The sequence below is a fragment of the Polyodon spathula genome, chromosome 2 (genome assembly GCF_017654505.1).
Source record: "Polyodon spathula isolate WHYD16114869_AA chromosome 2, ASM1765450v1, whole genome shotgun sequence".
Taxonomy (NCBI): domain Eukaryota; kingdom Metazoa; phylum Chordata; class Actinopteri; order Acipenseriformes; family Polyodontidae; genus Polyodon; species Polyodon spathula.
Genome location: NC_054535.1, coordinates 79,979,749 through 80,001,779, shown reverse-complemented (window position 1 = coordinate 80,001,779; position 22,031 = coordinate 79,979,749). Strand labels below are relative to the sequence as shown.

Sequence of the window (22,031 nt, the reverse complement as noted above, 5' to 3'; positions counted from 1 at the left end):
GTGAAATATCAGGAAATATCGAGACCAAAATCGTTTCACAATGCAAAAACAGTACAATGGTCATGACATTAATCATGGCAAATGATAAAAATATATGTACCTATTGTATTGTATAATACTTACAAGAGCTATATTCAAACAGAAAATACACCTAGATTTAAGGAAGGAACCTGAATAATCAGACTAAATTTAATAAAAGGGAGTGGGTGCAGTTTTCAAGAATACAGTTAATATTTTGCTTCTGAGCTGCAATGCACAAATAAAAGCATTTTTTGTTGTTTTTTCAGGATTCAGTCAACCAATTGCAGCCGTTGTTTGTGTATACACTGTATGTTGTCATTTCATATGGCATAAACCCCTTTGAGCATTGAAATGAATCCTGTACAAAGGAACCGTTGATTGGAAATTACTGCCCCTTATTGTCAGTGACTGTGACATTTACGGAAAAATGTCAGCGCCACTGTTATTCTTTCTTTTTTCAGGACATACTAGAAAACGAGAGCATTAACCTTGACTGGATGTTCCGCTATTCCCTCATTAATGACATAGTAAAGGTAAGAGTGATGGGAAAAGCACAGTATGTGTAAGTCTAATTTGTTCTGCTAGCTCAAATAACAGGTTTTGACACAAGTGCAGTTTCAAATGAATCCTTTTATATGCAAGGCAAATGTGCTACCATACTTACAGCTTCAGAGTCAGACCTATTTTCATTGGCACACGCCCATTACCCACCAAATATCCTTTGGGATCCCCAAGGTTACTTAAAGGGACAACAGTAATATACAAAAGACACAGACTAAAGTTGAATGTAAATAGCACCATACGATATAGAAGGGCAATATGGTCATTTAAAAACGGCATCTGAAAAAAAAGCAGGGCATTAATATTACACGTGAATGTATCTCATCTTGCTTTACATGTTACACAGTTGTATCTATTAATATATATATATATATATATATCCAGTCTCTTGCTTCATTTGTTCTTAATAATCTCTCGATTGATTGATGAGGTTCCTGACAAGTCTTTGGGACTTGATGCCTAGAACTAGAGTTACACGAGTCAAGCCAATTTTATTTAAAACTGAATAAATAGTTTACCTTGGGCCATCAGTGTGAATCACAAACACCACATCAATGGAAACTTTAGTCTTCGGTGTGTTCTATTGGTGATTTCAAATCGGTCAGAATTTTCAGGACAGTTTAAGCCTGCTCAAATTCTTGTTGCTTTAAGTCTGTTAGGTGCTGTTCAATGTTTTTAGCTAATGCACAGGGGTGCATTGTCTGATTTTAAAAGAAAAAAAAAAAAAAAATTAGAAAATGTGGTTTTCTTTTTTTTTGTTTTGTTACCATACTTTTATTGATTCCTTCATTAAATCCTAAACCACCAGTAAATGTGAAGATTTGGACTGACGGCAAGGAGTGTTATTTCTTCAGTTTTCTTACTAACCGAAGTAATGTTTACTTCCCATTGGGTATGCATATGTGAAAATATAAGCTTGTAATCTCCTTAGTATACATTAAGTGTAGCAGAATCTGTGGATAAAAGGAGTGCCTTCCCATCTATATTTATGTCTGTATGTACAGTAGGTCACACATACATTTTTACATCCAGTGTATCCAAAGAACCATGTATCCAATCATTATAAAAAGTACTTGTTTTTATTTCAGGCTGCCGAGACGCAGTGAAGGGTGGAGAAAGGTGTACAAGTGTTTAGTGTTATTATTATTATTTTTTATTATTTGTTCCCAATTTATTTTTTTATATTTCAATTGACTAGGGAATGGCATTTTTACACAACAGCTACATTGGGTCACATGGAAGTCTGAAATCATCGAATTGTGTCGTGGATAGTCGATTTGTATTGAAAATAACGGATTACGGACTGGCTAGTTTTAGATCTTCAAATGACAATGAAGACTCATATGCACTCTATGCAAGTAAGTTTACATATGTAAATAATGCAATACAGTTCTGCTCAATGATTGTTTTTTAAGAAGGCCATCTACCATGGGACCAATCCTTATGCCACTCCTTGTAACAGGGCAGATACCGTATAGCTTATTAGCTTAGTATTAACCTGTTATGAGCATTTTTGTAATGATTGCAATATGTTGTTTCCTTTCAGAAAGGATTTGGACAGCTCCAGAATTATTGAGATATGGAAGACCCCATCCACAAGGCACCCAGAAAGGGGATGTATACAGCTTTGGGATAATCCTACAGGAAATTGCACTGAGGAATGGGCCATTTTACATTGAAGGGATGGACCTTAGTCCAAAAGGTAACAATAAAGTTAATTACAGAACTTTACTCTTTGAATGCATTTGAAAGCTGTATGCGACCAGGGAACATGCAATACAATTGCAGGAAATCAGTCACGCTGCAATGCTAACAGTGAGGTTGCCTAACACAGTTAATGACACCGGTGTGCCCTTTTTAAATGATTATGCTCACACTGTATGTCTATTAATACTGTAGCCCAGTGGGTAGGCGTTTTCTGTGTTTCAGGAGAACACGTTTTCAAATAAATCCAACACCTAGAGAGAAAAGATCTGTTTTTCAAAGTAGCTGGTACATATGCAAAAGAAAAAAAAGGAATTTGTGAAATATGGAACGTAGCATTGGCACAGTTTAAATAGGGACCAACCAAATTAGTCACAAATCAGGGTATTTGTTTTCATTGGAATTTCTGTGTGGTGTATAAAAAGGAATATCCAGGGGGTAATGCTTAAAACGCACTGTACAGTTCTCCAGTTCTCACAGGGTGAGATTACACTAGGCAATTATTGCTAACAATTACTGCTAGCAATAATTGCTAGCAATTTTTTCTAATCTACATGTATTGCGGGCAAAATTGCTAGCAATTTCATGGCAAGTCAACATGGCACTATCAAATTCAGTACATTTGTATTTGCTATTTAAGTAATATACGAAATGTATGGTTTAATATTACATATAGTGAGGTTGCATTTCAAATTGACAACACACAGGCAATGCATTGAACCCTTTGCAGATCCCCAATCTCAGATGAAATTTGTATCTGTGTGGGATACGGTACTGTTTCATACTACATGTTACCAAACTATTGATAAAAACAAAACTTATTACATTAATATATGAATCTATTAAGAATTCCCCCATATTAAGTTTTTGCAATGCTGCATGTGGCTTATGGTTGCAGTGTCGATATGGGAATAGCAATAGCAATTGCATCTCCTCCAGACCAACCGCAAGCTTAAATAGGAATAGCGAATAATTGCAATATTGTTGTCGAGCTCATATGCGATAGATGAGCTCATTAACATAAACTGCAACACAGCACAGCACATGTATTTTACTTTGCTTTAGATTATCTCAAGGCACAGCACACTTGACAAGACAAGATGCAAAGCTTTAAAAATATAGTTATTAAATTAAGCCTTGTGCTGCCATAACAGTTCTGTGAGGCATTTCAAATCTAGCCCTTTGTCTTTGCATAAACACATCAAGACTACTGTGTTCTGTTGTCTAATTAAGCAATAGAGCCCATTGATGCAGGCTCTACAGTGTGGTAGATGACCTTGACGTTCGTTAGTCTTTGGTGTGGGCGCTAACGAAAGTCAAGGTCATCTAACACACGGTAGCGCTTACATCGAGAGGGCTCTATCGCTATTAGAAAATGACTCATTTCTTTATTTTCTCTTTTAAAAAACTTTAAAACCTATATTTACCTTGAACTTCTGATATTTTGCTGGGTAACCTTCCGTTGAGGAAAATAGTCCATAACATAATTACAATATAAAAACGACATACACTTAGAGAAAACTTTATTATTATTATTAAAATTATTACTATTTATGTAACATATTTATTTATTGGGGTCTTACTATTTCTTAGTATAATTTATCTGGACATGTACAATTGTTGAATAGTCCGTGAAGTATTGAGTCAGACTCGAAACTTGTTGTTGGAGGCGGGACATTATTCAAGCAGGCAGGCAGTGGATTGGCTGGTGCAGAAAGAACTGAAACAGGGTTGGCTGTTTGACAGGTTGGTTTTGAGTGAGGGTGTTGTTTGGATCCAGCTGGTGACATAATTGTGGACCAGTCATGTCTTTCCTGTTGATTTGCTGTCCAGTAGCTGCGAATTGAGCCTTCCTTACACTGTTCTGTCACCGACATGATTTCGCTTTTCTCTAGATGAGCGTCAGAAAGTATGTTTAAGTAGCTTTTTATATTATCAGATTAGAATGTTAAGCGAAAAAGCTGGTATTTATGGGCAGATTGGTTTAAAATTTAATTCACAGCTAAGCACTTCAATGTTCCAGCAGGCATCTTTGCAAAATAGAAGCCCGCTAGATCTGGAAGCTGATTGGCTGTTCGCACTCTGTCATGTTCTAATTAAAATTTATTCAATTTTTTTTTTTTTTTTTTTTTACAAAGAACATTGTCTGTAATGTCTGATGTGTCTGAGATTGTGATGATTCACAACTGTTGACAACACATGCACATGATACATTATCAACTTTTAATCAATTAAACGTATGAATAATATTAATCAAGGTCACTTTAATAAATCAAGGGTTGGGCAACAATGCTGTGAAAATCCCACCCTGTTAATAGCCTGTGTGCCTTAAGACTGAAAACGTCTCACTTTACGTAAAAATACCAACAATATTGTTTTGTTGTTTTATCCTTTGCTTTTTTCCAGAGATTGTGCAGAAAGTAAGGAATGGACAGAAGCCCTACTTCCGACCCTCGATTGACACCAATTTTCACAGTGAGGAGCTGGCCATCCTCATGGAAAGATGCTGGTCTGAGGACCAAACAGAGCGGCCGGAATTCAGCCATATAAAAATATTCATCAGAAAATTTAACAAGTGAGTCTGTCCCTCCCAACGTCAAAATCAGTATCTTTTCTATACATGAGATGTGTGGCTCCACGCTGGGAGACAGTGGGACCAAATTGTGAATTGAACAATAATGTCAAAATGCATTAAGATAATAAATGAATACTTCAGTCATTCATTCATTTATTCAAATTATTTCAAACAACACAATACACGAAGTAAAAAGAGTCAACTTTTCCATCACTTCATAGGTCTCACTTATATTTGTATTTGATTTTTAATGGTACTTTTTTCAAGAACAAAGTAAATGTGCAAAGACAGAAATCAGTTACTTAGAAGGAGAGAAAGTGTGAGGCTTCAGGGCAGTTTGAGTATTTACAAAGGAAATTCAAAATTATTATATTAACAAATAATTTAAGATATATCGATATTTGCTGGAATTATGTTCTGAGCTCTGTTTTAAAACTGATAGTCAATAGTAAGATGCTTTCACCTTATTATGAATGTACTGGCTCACACATAATAGCATACTGTACATATTTAAACATGGTGTATGTAATTTGTTTTTAGATAATTAACATGTGGGTGTATTTGTAGGTTTGTGGTAAATTAAGATTGGAGAGAATGGCAGTTTAAAATAAATGGCAATCCATGTATTGCATGCTGACTGAGTTTGTACACAGTTTTGTTTAACACTAAATCTTTTCCAACCACTTCTGCCAGCATATTAAAAATAAAATTGTACAAGCATATCATTCTGTAAGTTCAGTTTACAAAAATATATATGACAGTCAGTTGTCTGTTTTGGGCACTTTTATCTGTCATGTTAAAAGCATGAAGAATTATCAGGCACCCTGGAATAAGGTTCTCTTGTACACTTGTTAAGATGCTAATATGGCTTTTCCAAAAAAAAAAAAAATCAACATGAATCAAGATGCACAAATCGCCCTCAAGGCAACCTCGGCTGTCTGGACTGCTTGCGGTAAACAATCAGCATGTTTTGTAACACTCTCATGAATACTAATTCAGATATTATTGAAATGCCCAGATATAATATAAAATATATATATATATATATATATATATATATATATATATATATATTATATATTAGTATAGTATGTTTTTACAATTAATAAAATTTATTGTTTTTACTTTAAATATAATACTGTATGCATCCCAAATTTCAAATATTTTAGGTTATATTGTTTTTAAATGATTTTACATTTCTATGCACTTTATAGCTTATGTCTATGCATGGAGCAACAGTTCTGTGGGTATGATGTATTGTATTTCATATTTCAATCCACTTGTATAGACAGTACTGTGCTTCTAGAAGAGATGGTCTAACTATACTTAGTTACTATTTTTGAGTTTTTTTTTTTTTAAATGATGCCTTCATTTCAGAGTTGTGCTCTGTGTTTCAGAGAGGGCAGTACCAGTATCTTGGACAACCTGCTGTCTCGAATGGAGCAGTATGCAAACAACCTGGAGAAACTGGTTGAGGAAAGAACACATGCCTACTTGGAAGAAAAAAGAAAAGCAGAAAATCTACTTTACCAAATCTTGCCTCAGTAAGAAAAAAATCATCTTTATTCTGCTTCATATTTTAGAGTAATATATAGAAGAGATGGAGAATGGTTAACACCATGTCTCTCTGTGTACCAAAGCTACTTGGCTTTCCTGAAACTTATAACCGTGCCTCATGTCTCTCTGTGTACCAAAGCCACTTGGCTTTCCTGAAACTTATAACCGTGCCTGCAGATGTATTCCTGATGACATCCTTCAAGAAGTATTTCTAATAAATCAGATCTCCTTGTCAGTATGTCTTTCCAAGTAGGATGTATCTACGCCCTGCTCTGGGTTTCAACCTCTTTCACCATAGTAATCCACATACTTGGAGACACTTCTGTTAACTGCATGCCAACACTGAAGATAAGTTAACCCAGTAAAAACAGCTGTTCTAATGAACTGAACCAGCACCCCCACATGCTTTATTTTATGTCATTTGCAATAGCTATATGAATTGCAGTATGAAAAGGTCAAAGGGTATATATTCTTCTAATGTCATCCTGGCAGTTTTATATTCGCCAAGTTCATGCAGCGTGTACTGCAGAGAAATTAAGCAAGAGGCATCATACCACAGCACTGAAGAAGAATAATATGAATAATGATAAATCATGGACAGCAAGTGCATTTAAAATGCATAGCTTAGGGATACATCTTACACTGAGTACAACTAAGCAGGAGCCTGGAAAATTCACTGTATTTTTTAAAGAAATTCACGAATGACAATAAAAAAAAAAAAAACAACGAATTTTATGGAGTGTCAAACATAACTCACCAGAAAACACATTTTCTATTTACATGATATTCTACTGATGTAAGTTTCCTAAATGTGTTATCATTGATAGAACATCACCCAAAAACCAAGGCTGAAACATTTTAACATGTAGCCTAGCTACTGAGTAATCTCTTTAAAATGTACATTGGAACAATGGAACTCGCGTTGCTATTGAAACAATCTTTAAAAATGTAACAAACTTCTGCTGGAAACAAGTCGTCTGCGTTGGCTGAAAAAAAAAAAGTAAGAAGCAGACAAAAATAGATTTAAAAAAAAAAAAAAAAACAACCTGGAATTACAAATTCAGCAACAGTTTTGAGTTTTGTAAACCTTTAAAACTTATGTTGACACATTAATTAAAATGACTTCCCATAGCCTATGTTTCTGCCTCTAATGCCAAAATATTACACAGGTGAGAAATGTTAACTGCAAACCTGAAATGACAAAATCGAAGCTTTTATGAGGAATTCACCATTCATGAAGCTGGTACCGTAGTTTGACCCCATTACCATAGTAGCCAAATGCATGGCATTGACGCCGGACCGTGTACAGCCACTGTAGCGCTGCTTCTACTTGATAAGTATGAAATGATCAGGGGAGATGAAGAGTAATGTAAAATACTGTAAGGAAAATAAAATGCATATTTTTCACGGTTTCCATAAAATTTGTGATATTGTGATTTTTCCGGGGTCCTACTATAAGAGACAAATAATAATTAAACACTGCCTCCCTGGCCTTGTAAATTCCATTCTTCTGAAGCCGCCTTATAGTCTGAGCAGTGAGCCTGGTTACGTTTAATAAACGCTGCTGCATGCAACCCAATTGGTCCTATATTTTATCTAAAGGAAATGTAGCCTTACTAATTCTGGGTGGTAATACAAGTACAGTACTTAGTGTTCTTCAATTCAGCAATGTTGATGGGGGGGGTTTGCTTTCTTCACAATCCACTGTGGATTTTCCAATCATTTCCAATTGTTGTATTTAACAAGAAAAAAAAAGAACCCAGAAATAACCAGCTGTGACAGGGTGCTTGTGTCACATGTGTGGGTAACCGCTGCTTAAGCAATACAGAGAGACATGGGAGGTGGAGGGGAAACACCAGCACAGGCACGCAGGATTTATCAATACAAAAGAAAGTAAACAAAGTGTTCATGTGACGTTACCAGCGATGGTAACGCACAGAGGACACATACAGCAAGCTGTACAAAAGGCAAAATAAAACATACAAAAACTACAAATAAAAGGTGCCATACAGGGCGAGCGCTAGCCTTATAAACCAGGCGACCCACTCCAGGAACCGGCTACACTACGTAACCCTCGCTATACATTACATGGGATCACTATCCCCTAAACTAACCTACTTATGAGCAGGTGTTCGTATGACGACTCCTGCTGCTTCATACGGCCTTGGCTGGGCATTGCCTTCACAAGCACCACTTGCAGTTTCAGGGTTGCGTAGCTGTCGTTCCTGCAGCGCGGACCCTCTCCTCCTGAGTATACACAGCTCCCCTCTGTAGCATGGCATTACAGTCGCCCAGAGCCATCTTCACCGGATGTTTTTAAACTGACGGACACTCGGTCAAGGCACGCCCGCCTGCTGATTGAGGACCAACACAGCCAATCACTTGCTGCCCTTCCCCTCAACCAAGCCTAGGAGGCAGCAAGTCTCAATCGAGCGCCTGTCTGTAAACAATAACTGAATCACACAAATCAACTAAAAAAAGACACACAATGAATCCATTCCCACATACATGTTACACCAATACTAATTCCAACCTGTGCAGGACAATTGCCCTGCCACACCAGGTCAGGCATTTAATGTAGGGGCTTGTAAGTAGTCTATAGTGTTTCTTATTTGTTTTGGAATTTAATTAAAAACGATTTGGAGTAAAAAGCTTTGAGCATTTCTATTCTTATTTTAAGCCAATTCACGATTCAGGTATTTTAATCCAAAGTGTCACTAAAGCCAATTTTTCTGTAAGTATGAGAATCGCCAGTTTATTTTACAAAATTAGATATAAATAACTTAACAGAACTCTGAATAGTTTATTTCCAAGTTTTAACACCAATGGGTGTTTTCTGCCATCAGAAAGAAAAGGGGCTGATGATAGAGGGTAAATTTCCCCCAGCCATTGTTAGGGGTTTATTTAAGTCTAACCTAAATCTAATACTGCCACTCCTTTACTCTATTTAAATCCTTGTTGTGTCTTCCCTTGGGTCAAATTAATATTACTACAAATGGTACAGAACAAATACTACCATCAAACATCAAGCTTATATAACACATAGCTCAGGGATTTTGCAATGGCCATTATGCAAACAGTAACCATACAGTAACCCTTCGTGGTCTACTGACATCTCGTCAAAAGACACTCAAACCTTCCTGAAGAGTTAGATACAGTAGGGTGTCAGTTCAACTTTTTCATTTCAGATAGTGCCCTACTTTCTCAAAAAAAATAACACCCTTGTATAAGTTTAAAGATCCCAGAATTCACCCATCTCATGTTATTGATATAATCTGGTGAAAAGTAGAATTTGCTATAGAAATCTGCAAGTGGCCAAACAAAAATAACAGGATACCTAGTCTACTGTATATCTCATAGTATGCCAGTTACCACAATGTAATTCTGTTTTCCCTTCCTAGTCCTGTGGCTGAACAGCTGAAGCGAGGTGAGTCAGTTCAAGCCGAGGCTTTTGACAGTGTGACAATTTACTTCAGTGACATTGTGGGATTCACGTCTATGTCAGCAGAAAGCACGCCATTGCAGGTATGGTGTGGGGCCAAAGTGTTATTTTCACATTAAACACAATCCTGACACATTCTTTCATAATTAAAAGAAAGCAACACTAGTCATCTGTTTAAATGAAAAAAGAGAGAGGCTCATAATTTGAAACTACACAATGATTTTAAATAAGGGTGATAGGCAAAACCTAATCTGCTACAATTTTAAAGGCAAAAATAGTGAAACTTGGAAACCATAGTCTACTAAAACATGTTGCCAAGGTTAAAACCCCATTGTTAAGCAATCTTTCTCAAAATAGTAAAGAATCCAAAATGATTGTGAAACATTGGCTCATTCGATTGCATGTCATGAAGTATATGGAGTGGAATATGCTCAATAGCTCCTCTGCCTTTTCATTTGTTCATCCAAAAGTCAGAAAGCTGCTTCATATTAAAGTTTATGTGGCTTATACATTCCTTGTGTCAAATAAAAATAATATATGTACTAAAAATAAACTTTGTTTTATGTAGTATCCAGACAAACAATTCAACATGAATTTGAAAGAAATTGACATTTTTTTAAAAAATGTATAACTAGGTTTTGGTTTTGTATAACTGAAACAAAAAAGGATGGTGGACCACTGAGGAAAAAAATAAGTAGAGAATACTAAGTATTGTTTTTATAATGCATTTAGGTTTTTTGGTTTTGTTTTTTTTTGTCCTTAATTAGCCTAATTTATATATATATATATATATATATATATAATATATATATATATATATATATATATATATATATATATAATCTCATTAAACAAGTATGTGAACTTTAATCTGTGAAATTGTCCTATTATACTTCAGTAAGTAGAAAGCAATACCTTCTCTATCAGTTATGAAAAAGAAACAAGACAGGGTGTTCAAATGTGGTCCGGTATCCACATGCCTTTGGGTGTAGTTCAGAAGGAAGTGACGCCAAGTACAGTCACACAGCCTTGGCCTGCAGATTAAGCTGCACATTGAACACCCTGGAGTGCGTTATTGTGCTTATAAAATAGCACCCCACCCCTCTCACAGAGAATTGGTTGACAAGTGAATTAGGCAGAGTAGTTCTGAAATGAGACATATCTGAACAGGTTGGAACACTTGTTAGCCAGGAACATTGCTGTCTCTGTTCTTGCTGTTTTATAAAGCAGTTGACGTGAACATTGTGTTTAGTAATACTATGGTGTTTGTATTCCAACAGCTCTATACATTCCACTTTATCATCCTGCATATGTTTTTGTGTGTTTCTTTTAGGTTGTGACCTTGCTCAATGATCTGTACACCTGCTTTGATGCCATAATTGATAACTTTGATGTTTACAAGGTAGGTCAAATAAAATTGCCCATGATAATTTACCGCTGAAATGCCTTTCCTGATTTCTGTTTTTATGTGCTCTTTGTATTCAGGTGGAAACTATTGGTGATGCATACATGGTGGTGTCTGGCCTTCCTGTAAGAAACGGCACGCTGCATGCACGGGAGATAGCCAGCATGTCATTGGCATTACTTGAAGAGGTGAAGACATTTAAAATACAGCACAGACCCAACGACCAGCTGCTGCTACGGATAGGAATTCACACAGGTTGCTTTCTTTTTAACTTCACTGATAATCTCATAACTCTGCTGTTTTGTCATCAAATGTACATTATTTGGTGAATTTGGGGGCCATTTGTCTCACATGGTCTCCATATTCTTTGATGTCCTGAAGCTTTTTTTTTATATTTAATGCTTTGGTTAGAAAAAGCGAGTGCAGCTCTGGATTATTAACTACAGTCTGAGGGGTTAAAATCCGACCTGGATTGTTTTCTCACAGAAAGACTACAACCTAATTTATTCATGTGGTAGTCCTGTAGCCCCGCCATGACCTTGTAAATATAATCATTGGTCTTGTTCTTAGTAATGTGTATGCAGTATGCATGTTACTGTATTTTCTCAAAGGAGCCTAGCTAAGTGACTCATTAAATGGTTCAGTTTCACACCTTTTGTTTAGTGCGCTGTATGATGAATGTTCCATTGGTACAGCAGGTAGTCTTCGACTCTGACGTGGGCGGGACGGGGATGAAACACTTCCTTTGTATATGTGATTTCCTGTTTGCCTAACTGAAGTGTTGTTTTTTCATCCTGTATATTTGAAAATCTTTGTGTTACATACCGGTATTAGAAATGTGCCAGATTGATTTAACATGTTGTTTCTGGAATAAAAATAATAATAAGCTAACATGTTCTTGTCTGAAGAGAGTCATGATTATATGAATTAATATACTAGGACAACCGTATATTAATACTGTATCACCATTGATTATTACCATAGAACATGCTGTTTATAAAGAACTTCCAAATTAGCATAAAAAGCAAGTTATTATTCCTTTCTTTTCTTTGGTTAGGTACGGTTTGTGCAGGTGTGGTTGGTTTAAAAATGCCCAGATACTGCTTATTCGGTGATACTGTCAACACAGCATCTCGGATGGAGTCAAGTGGAGAACGTGAGACACCATTTTCCTTTCATCATCCTAATATACTGTACTTAATTATATTTTCTTGTATTTCATAGCAGCCTGCATATTTTTCTCTATTTTAAATTCAATCATGTATAATCATTCAACCAATTGTGGCAAACAGCCCTTTGTGCTATTAAATATTCTTATTCAGAGTAACGTAATAGCTTATAGAGAGGAACAACCAACAGGTTAGTTTTTCTTTTTACAAAAGGTAGCCTAACAGACTTTTTTTGTTTTTTCAGCCTTGAAGGTTCATGTTTCCTCAGCAACCAAAGAGGTATTGGATGAGTTTGGTTATTTTGACCTACAGCTGCGTGGTGATGTAGAAATGAAGGTAAGAACGTCTAAGATGACTGCCTTGTGCTCCTCAGTTTATAATTAATTTGCTTTTGGCTTTTCACAAAATGCTTATTTTTTGCACTTTGGTTCCATTTGTGGATTTTCAGCCATTTGAGTAACCTTCACATCGACGTGCTTGTGCTGTAAGCAGACAACTCTACCAATCAGGATCACATGAGGTTATCAAGAAAAGTAAAATGACAAAACTGCCTTTACTATGAAAGTTATGGTGGCAAGGAGGACATCTCTTAATTTATGATTGCTGAAGTCCAATTTTTGCATAAAAAATTTAACTGGTCTATCAATTTTGTATTTTTTTTTTTTGGTGTAACAATCCTATGGGCCACATTGGTTAAAGGAACTCCTCCAACCCTCTTCCAGCCACAACAGTAGCATTCTTACATTACTTTTCTGAATCCATATAGCAGCTGTTGAGTTAATAATAATTGCTACTCAGTACATTCTCATGGAAGCGCTACATATTTTCCTCAACCCCAAAGTTAAAAGTCATTTCTGTTACAAAAGGTCCTGTTTGGTTGCAGGAAAAATGCTAATGCTAAAAAGCATTTCTTTTTAATGTTGTTTTTTTATTGTTTTCAAAATTAACTGGTGCCAGCCCTCATATAAAAACAAGATACTGGTTTGTCAGAAGGTTTCCCAAAACATAGGCTTGTTGAATGTCTATTTTGTATTTTAAGATGTTTTCAGCGGACTTTTACCTTATACTTTTGCTGTTAACTCTTGGTCTCTCTTTCTATCCATCTTTTTATAAAGAAAGTTGTACCAATGTCTTTTGATAAAGTAAGTCATACCAATTGTTTCATTGAATACATTTTGTGCATCTTTGCAGGGTAAGGGCAAAATGAGAACATACTGGCTGCTGGGTGAAAGAACAGATGCTGATGTCATGTGATAATTTTACCATCTGCAGAACATTTGTACAGAATACTACAAATAGTATAGGTGCAGGCTATTACTGTATTTTATTTGTTCTAAAATAAATACTGAATATGTTCGTTTTTGAAAGCGAGAGAAGAATAAAACAAATTTAAAAAGACACCTTTTAACCCAAAAGGTATTTTCCGGGTATATTTCATACCTGTTCAAAGCTGCAAATATGTAAAGAAATGTTTTTTTATGGAAATTTTTTTTTACTTATGAAAGTGAGTACTAAACTCTTATTTTTTGTGCTTTCTACATTAAGATTTATATAATGTGTTTAGAAATGAATTATATATAAATATAATATTTTCTCCTTATACAAGCTGTATATATATATATGTGTATCTAAGATATTGTTAAATATTTTGTTCAAATAAACTGAATAAAATGCATACTGTCACTTCATTTTATTAACTCTGCAAAAATAATTACTGTTGGATATTACTTAAGATGATTAATATAAGGTAGCTCATGAATAATAATGTTATGCCATTGCATTTTAATGCATCGTCTCCCCAATGTTGTAATTTTCAAGAAATCTGTCTGTAGGATTGGTTGGCTTGGGCCAAGTGTAAAACTACCACTTTCACCTACCACCTAAAGAAGCAAACCAGAACAGCATGATGTATAATTTATCAAAAAAATATATAGTTTTTATTTTTTAAATTAAAATAATTATACATATTTTAACATTAAATGACATGAGTACAGGCGTAGAAACACAACGTAAATCATGGCACCAACAGCACTTTACAGATCAGTCTCATAGATCCCTTTTGCACCAACTAAGAGTCTCCAAAGCTAACATATTTTGCTCTATCATTAGTGCTTTTGGAAACCCTGATATAAAAGAGTTGTAACATTAAACCATGATTTTGTTTATGTTCCTTGGTGAAGCAGGTATCTTTGCTTTTTTAAATTGATTGAATCATCTTTCTTTTTTGTTGTCATAACAACGAGTGGCATAACTTTGGTTTCAAATGTGGGGGGAGGGGTGGTTTCTGTAGCTGGGGATGCATGAAGATGATTCTAGTTGAAGTAAAACAAGTATAATAAAACGCTGCATCCCTAGTATATCTAATTAAAAGATCTGAAGACATTCCAGCGGCAATCATTCATAGCAGTATGTTATTGGCATGATGTTGTTATGAGTGTGTCAAGGAATTACGAAGCCCTGACTTTAGTATTTGAAGAGCACTGAAGTTCCTCTCAGATCGGAACCTAGAGCCTGTATCCAGGATCGAATCCCTTTTGCACAACGTGACCCTGAGGCAGTATTGAATGCTAGAGCGAGTGTGTGCTGTAAGGGTAAAGAAAAGGGATGCAGATGCACTTTGAACCTTAAACCTCAAACCTCACCCGCATAGACAATGAGTTCCAAACTTTAAAACATAAGATAAGAGTGAGAACTCAAAGTCCATTTGGCCCATCAAGCCATTTTCCTGTTGAGAACTCAACTATACTATGAATATGATGATATTTGTTATGGTAATTATTTGTTTATTAATTTAAAGAAATGTTTAGTTAAACGTGACCTAGAGTGAGTTTTTTTTTTTTTTTTTTTTTTTTTTTTTAACAGTGATAAACTTTCAATAATGAAATACAAATGTAGATGCGAGTCTGCGCAATATATTTAAACACCCAGAATATGTTTGGATAAGTAATATATCATAATTAATTTGGTATAATAATTGTGTAAAACATGCTTGGTAAAGTATTTCATTTTTATTGACATCTATATTTATTTGCACCAGGCACAAAGGTAATTTTGCTGAAAGATTTATAAAGTTTACTTTTTCAATTTAAAATGAAAGGTTAAACTGTAAGTAGCCTTACTGTAAACCTCAGTGTGATGACTTTAGTAAATAACACTGAGCTAGGAAGAATTACAAACATAAACCATTATCCAGTTTACATAAAATAAGTTGTTTTGGATACAGCAACATAGCACATCCTCCTCTATCTTTGCCATTTCCCCCAATATTACTGTGATCTCAGGCTGTTTACAAATTTGTCAGCTGGTGTTTAAACTATGTACCATATCGGACCAACATTACAGATCAGTGGAGCCTGATCAAGATCTGTGTAGTACAAAACCTGATCGCAGATCCGATCCCATTTTCTGAAGACAAATCAATTAAAAATAAAAACTTGAAAAGTCTTCATTGGATAAGTATTCACCCCCTTTGCTATGACACTCATAAAAAAGCTCAGGTGCAACCAATTGCCTTCAGAATTCACACAATAGGTTAAATGGAGTCCATCTGTGAGCAATAAAAGTGGTTCACATGATTTCAGATTAAATACACCTGTCTCTGTAAGGTCCCACAATTGGGTCGTGCATTCAAAGCAAAGACACTACCATGAAGACCAAGGAGCTTTCAAAACAACTCTGGGATAAAGTTATGGAAAAGCACAGATCAGGGGAGGGTTATAAAAAGATTTCAAAGGCATTGAATATCCCTTGGAGCACAGTCAAGTCGATCATTAAGAAGTGGAAGGTATACGGCACCACCCAGAATCTGCTTAGAGCAGGCTGTCCTCCCAAACTGAGCAGCCGGGTAAGAAGGGCATTGATCAGAGAAGCCACCAAGAGGCCAATGACACTGTACAGCATTCCATGGCTGAGATGGGAGAAACTGCCCATGTGTCAACAATAGCTCAGGTACTCCACAAATCTGGACTGTATGGAAGAGTGGCAAGAAGGAAGTAATTTTAAAAAAAAAGCCCATGTAAAATCCTGCTTGGAATTTGCAAATAGGCATGTGGGAGACTCTGAAAAGATGTGGCAAAAGATTCTGTGGTCCGATGAAACAAAAATTTAACTATTTGGCCTAAACGCAAAGCATTGTGTCTGGCACAAACCCAACACAGCACATCACCCAGGTAACAACATCCTTACTGTGAAGCATGGTGGTGGCAGCATCATGCTATGGGGATGCTTTTTATTGGCAGGGACTGGGAAGCTTGTCAGGGTAGAGGGCAAAATGGATGGAGCTAAATACAAGCAAATCCTTGAGGTAAACCTGCTTCAGTCTGCAAAAGACCTAAGACTGGGACAGAGATTCACATTTCAGCATGACAATGACCCCAAGCACAGAGTTAAAGAGACACTGAGTGGCTTAAAAACAATAAAGTGAAAGTCCTAGAGTGGCCCAGTCAAAGACCAGACTTGAATCTGATTGAGAATCTGTAGCAAGACTTGAAAATTTCTGTCCACCAACAATCCCCATCCAACTTGACAGAGCTTGAACAATTTTGCCAAGAAGAATGGGTGAATATTGCACGATCCAGATGTGCAAATCTGTTAGAGACTTACCCCAAAAGACTCACAGCTGTAATTGCTGCCAAAGGTGGTTCTACCAAGTATTGACTCAGGGAGATGAATACTTATTTAACCAAGACAACGCAGTTTTTTTTTTTTTCATTAACTGTTGTTTCACAATAAAAATTATCTTGCCTCTTCAAAGTGTTGAGCAGGTTGTGTAAATCAAAGGAAAAATAAATCCCATGTAAATGCATCAAGACATCAGGTTGTAACACAACAAACTGTGAAAGCATCCAGGGGGGGTGAATACTCCCTATAGGCACTGTATATATTAAGTCTATGATAACAGTAGAATAGCATGAGGTAACGACTGGAGATTTAACTACAACATTTCAGTCAAGAACTACAAAAGTGTTTATTATTATTATTATTATTATTAAGCACTGTTACACACCCCTACATCTTAAATAAAGGAGTTTTCTAGTTGTATTTTCTACAAAGAGTCAGCAGATGTATTTGAAGTGAATTCACACAGTTGTGGCTTGTCAAGAGTCCATAATCTTGATTTCAAATTGCTACCATTAACAGTCTGTAACTGGAACTTTTTAAAACAAAAGGTATTGATCCTGAAGACCAGTGCTTTTATTATTCTAGTTATTACTGGTAACAATATAACAAAAGTTTTTTGTTTTTTCTTTTGGAGTAGGAATTGTTCAGCATCTTGTGCTATTCATTCTGCTGTGAATCCTGAGAATAAACAGCCTGCTTGAACAGTTTAAAAAAAAAAAGTAGCTCTGTTTGAAGCCGGTTCAGCATATTGGGAAAATCTAACAGTGTTGTAGTGAGTTGCATATTGTTTGAATTGGTATAAGAGCATTATGAAACTGCAATTCATTACCCACATGTTATTACTGCTATTTAATTATAGAAGCATTTAGCTCTTTCTATAAGTGCTGGCTTTTTCATTTTCACTGTCCTGCTTCTTAAGTCAATGTTTTTTTTTTTTTTTTTTTTTTTAGAAAAAAGAAAAGGAGAATTTGCAGCTTTTGGATAGAAAAGACACAATTGAACCATCATTTTTCCCTTTCCCTTTACTGAATCTCAAAACTAACCAATCTGTATCTAAAGCAAACAATCCTGTGCCTGCCAACCACCTCAGACTGACAGGGTCAGCTCGACTGAACTTCATGGTTGTGTGCTTATGTACAGATATTTTTACTAAAATATTTCAGGTTTAAAGTATTGTATTTTCTTGATAAAGAAAATGTCGTCTTGCAGTAGTGTATATAATAACATTCTAATTGGTTTGCATTCAGTAACCAAACTCAGTCAGCGTGGTTGCATGTTGAAACTCTCTCTATATAGTGTTAATTTCTAAAGTACTTTCTACTTTACTTTCTATTTGGCAAGTACACTGTTTTGATTTAAATCGTAATAAATTACAGTAATTTTTTTTTTTTACATTTGTGTTATGTTCCCTACCGTTGCCTGGTTACTAGCTGCAGTACTGTTTGAAAAGATTATAATGCATGATGGGAATAGTGTGACAGCAGTAAAAACAAAGGTATTCTTTTAATAGAAATAGGTGAAAGGTATTGCAGTACTGCCTCATTATAAGTCAGCCCTGTATACTACAGAATGGGTTATATGGTGATACAGCCATGGCTCTTATTTACTCCATAATGCCATTCCACAAGTACTTGAATTGTGGTATAAGGTTAAACACAAATAGCAAGGCTGTAGATGTGGCTTTCAACAACAGCATTATAAAGGGATTGACAGAGACAGAATGATTCTTGGCAGTAAATCTCCCTCTTGACCTGTGAGGGCACTGTGTAAAGGGAACAGAGTGCCCTGGACTGGACAACACTGCACTTGTATCACGCTAAATTGTATTTGCAGCAAGAGCACTACAGCACTCTTTGGACTGGTGACGGTGTTTTTATATTGTGGGTGTATTAAAGGGTGTTTATTTTGGGACTGAACCCCTGGGTTAACCTGTGTAGTACACTGCCTTGTGTACTATCATTCATTCGTACTGTATTTACCATGGTCAATTGAGTTTGGATTATAAAATAAAACACCACAGCACCGGGATTATCGTTGTCTGTCTGTTATTGATCAACACATCACTCCTGCACCTGCACATTGTAAACCACATTGCCACAAGGGGGAAGCACTGTACATGAGTGGGTTACTACAATAGTTCTTTTCAGACTCAGTATATGCCATGATAAACTAAATGTCATAATGGCCTTCACTTTTTTAAACTTGCAACCACTGAATGTATTTTAAAAGGGCTTGTCTAATATATATATATAGGGAGGGAGTTATCTTCCCTGGCAATATATATAGGTTTATTTCAGGACATAAGCCCTTCTTCAGCTCTGTAGAAAGTAAGTAAACACAGATGAGCTCACCTTCCCTTTGTTTCCAAGCAGCATTTGTTCCATAGCACTGACCTATCCCAAGACAGTGATTAACATTGTTGAAATGTTGGGATACTGGAATTGTAGAGGTGCTGATTGAAATGCTTCTTAAATGTTCCATAAAGTGGTCTGCTAAACATCTTTTAATTTCCCCAGTAGAGTTGTGACAGGCTGGCGAGTGGATAGAGGCCCAGAGACAGACTGCAGTTCAAAAAAATACTAATTTTATTATAAGTAACACAAAAAACATGCACACCAACACCAACACCAACACCAACACCAACACCAACACCAACACCAACACCAACACCAACACCAACACCAACACCAACACCAACACCAACACCAACACCAACACCAACACCAACACCAACACCAACACCAACACCAACACCAACACCAACACCAACTTGCTTCCTCAGCTCTCTCCTCCTCAATGAGGAAGCAGAGGCCTCCTTTTATGTTAGGTGGCTGGGCGCTGATTGGTCATTAATTAACCTAATCAACTAATCATCCCCAGCCACCTGAACATAATAAACCCAGGCAGGTAGGGGAAATTAACCCCATTCCTGCCAATTTAAAAGGGCAGAGCTTTGCTCTGCCACAAGAGTTTTTTGCATGTCTTGCAGATAATGCAGTATACTGTTCCTTTAGAGGTGCATGGAAAAGGTTAATGAATGTTGAATGATGGCTTAGTGCCTCTGAGCTCTGTTTTCTTTCTACACAGCTGAAGGGCTTTTGTCCAAAATGTCCTGAAATAAAACCTTTTTTTTTTTAAAATCATTTAAACCTTTTGTGTACATAAAAAATAAACCTGTCTAGGTTTAAAAGGAGGTACAATTTTTTTTTTATGTACGCAAAAGGTTTAAATAAAAAAATTCCAACTTGAGCGTATTTGGATAATGTACTTTGAACTTAGCTTTAAAGCATAATAAATAACCCTTCCAATCTGCCTATGCGGTACTGAAATAGTTTTTATTTTACAATTCTCTGATCTCCAGACCCTTCTTTTGAAAACATTTCTAACAAAACATACTGCAGCATGTTTTTATAGCTGAAGTATGATGTCGCCACAGTTAACATATACTTATGCTCACATGTAAAGAATGAAAGAATAATTACTTGAAATGTGCACTGTTTGACAGAACAAGCATCTGAAACATCACAGCTGACCTGAACTGGGGAATTGCAATTATGTAATCTGTTACTTTATTAATAGACTAGGTTGCCAGCTCAGAAGATAAATACTAAATATTACTGTGTACTATGTGTCCACCTGGTTATAAAACGATATTAGATAAGGTTATACGTTTGGCTACAATACATCTGAAAGTAATTGAAGTGCTGCGCAGGGTGATGACACTCGCCTCAAAAAACTGTCCAACAAATCTCAGAGGAAATCAATTGAAGGTACATCAGTTCAATTGAAGATCATACACACGTGAAATTTTTGTTTTTATAACTGAAGCTTCTGGAACTAGTCATATTTTATTTTTTTTTGCCATACAACTACTGTAAAATAATGCTTTTTGTAAACCTCTAATTAGAATTCGGTCCTGTCAGTTTTTACTTTCCCAAAGTTAAGAGTTCATTGCGCTTATTATAATGATGCTAAAAAAAGGAAAGAATCATAGATCAATCTTTTTACACCAAAATGTATACATATGAACTATATTAAAAGTAACAAATTCTTATACTTCTTTTTACAATCAAAAGGAACACTACATGTTAATCATTTTCAGATTACAAAAGGGCTGTCAGTCAGAACAACTGTTTGTGGATGTGCTGTAATTGTATTGCAGGCAAGATGTCGGTAACAGTAATCAGAACCAGCTTAAAATCGCAATTTAAAAAGGAAAGGGGGTGTATAGTAACTGTGTTTAAATTGTGTGGATAATGTACAGATCTGGCATCATCTCTTCAGGGACTATACCTAGATTGGTGGCAATATGAATCGTTTGCTTGGTCTACAGTAAAACATATGAATTCGGACAAGACCATGGTTTGTGTGTGATTGCCCTCATTTAGTGAAATCAATTTCTAGCACAGGCAGGGGTCTCACAGAAAGAGACTTATTGTTCCCTGTGAGTGCAGATAACAGGATGGACTCAATCAATTGAATCCAGGCCAGGCACACCTGGGAAAATGAGATGTGTGTCTCAAGGGTTCTATCCTGGTTAAATAAATAAATAGATTTTGAGGTAATGATGCAGTGTCACAATAATTCTGATCGTGTTCTGCTGCTACCTGCTGCAACAAAAGTTTCATGGAGGGAAAAAAGAAATGACAGAAGCACACCCCTAGTGGCTATTTCTCCAATCACTTTTACATTAGAAATTCAGCTTTTAGAATGAAGCATTTTGGAATAGTAATGTCATCATGGAAAATAATGTCAGAATTCTAACCACAGAATTATAACAAAAGAGAATGGAACACACATAATATGACACTAAACATGTAAGACATGTAATATTCTGAAAATCTAAATGGTATAAATGAATCCTTTCTCTCTTGAAGCTGCATGGTTAGTTGAAGACTAGTAAACGGCTATATTAGCTCTAGCTTCTGACCAGGTGCTGGTCATCACTCTATTTCTAGTTTTTGTCCCACATCCAAC

At 36.0% G+C, this 22,031-nt stretch overlaps 1 protein-coding gene across 2 annotated transcripts in view; it reads left to right on the top strand.

Moving 5' to 3' along the window:
- The window catches only part of LOC121301817 (atrial natriuretic peptide receptor 2), a 53,864-nt gene extending 39,828 nt beyond the window's left edge, over window positions 1-14,036 (top strand). The window contains exons 12-22 of one of the 2 annotated variants that reach the window (XM_041231431.1): window positions 483-554; window positions 1,781-1,940; window positions 2,129-2,284; window positions 4,693-4,861; window positions 6,259-6,405; window positions 9,820-9,943; window positions 11,194-11,262; window positions 11,346-11,520; window positions 12,323-12,421; window positions 12,679-12,770; window positions 13,626-14,036. In XM_041231431.1, coding sequence (XP_041087365.1) covers window positions 483-554; window positions 1,781-1,940; window positions 2,129-2,284; window positions 4,693-4,861; window positions 6,259-6,405; window positions 9,820-9,943; window positions 11,194-11,262; window positions 11,346-11,520; window positions 12,323-12,421; window positions 12,679-12,770; window positions 13,626-13,688 — 1,326 coding nt within the window. In that variant the 3' untranslated portion in view covers window positions 13,689-14,036. The other variant, XM_041231439.1, reaches the window with a different exon arrangement.
- The last annotated feature ends 7,995 nt before the right edge of the window (window positions 14,037-22,031 follow it).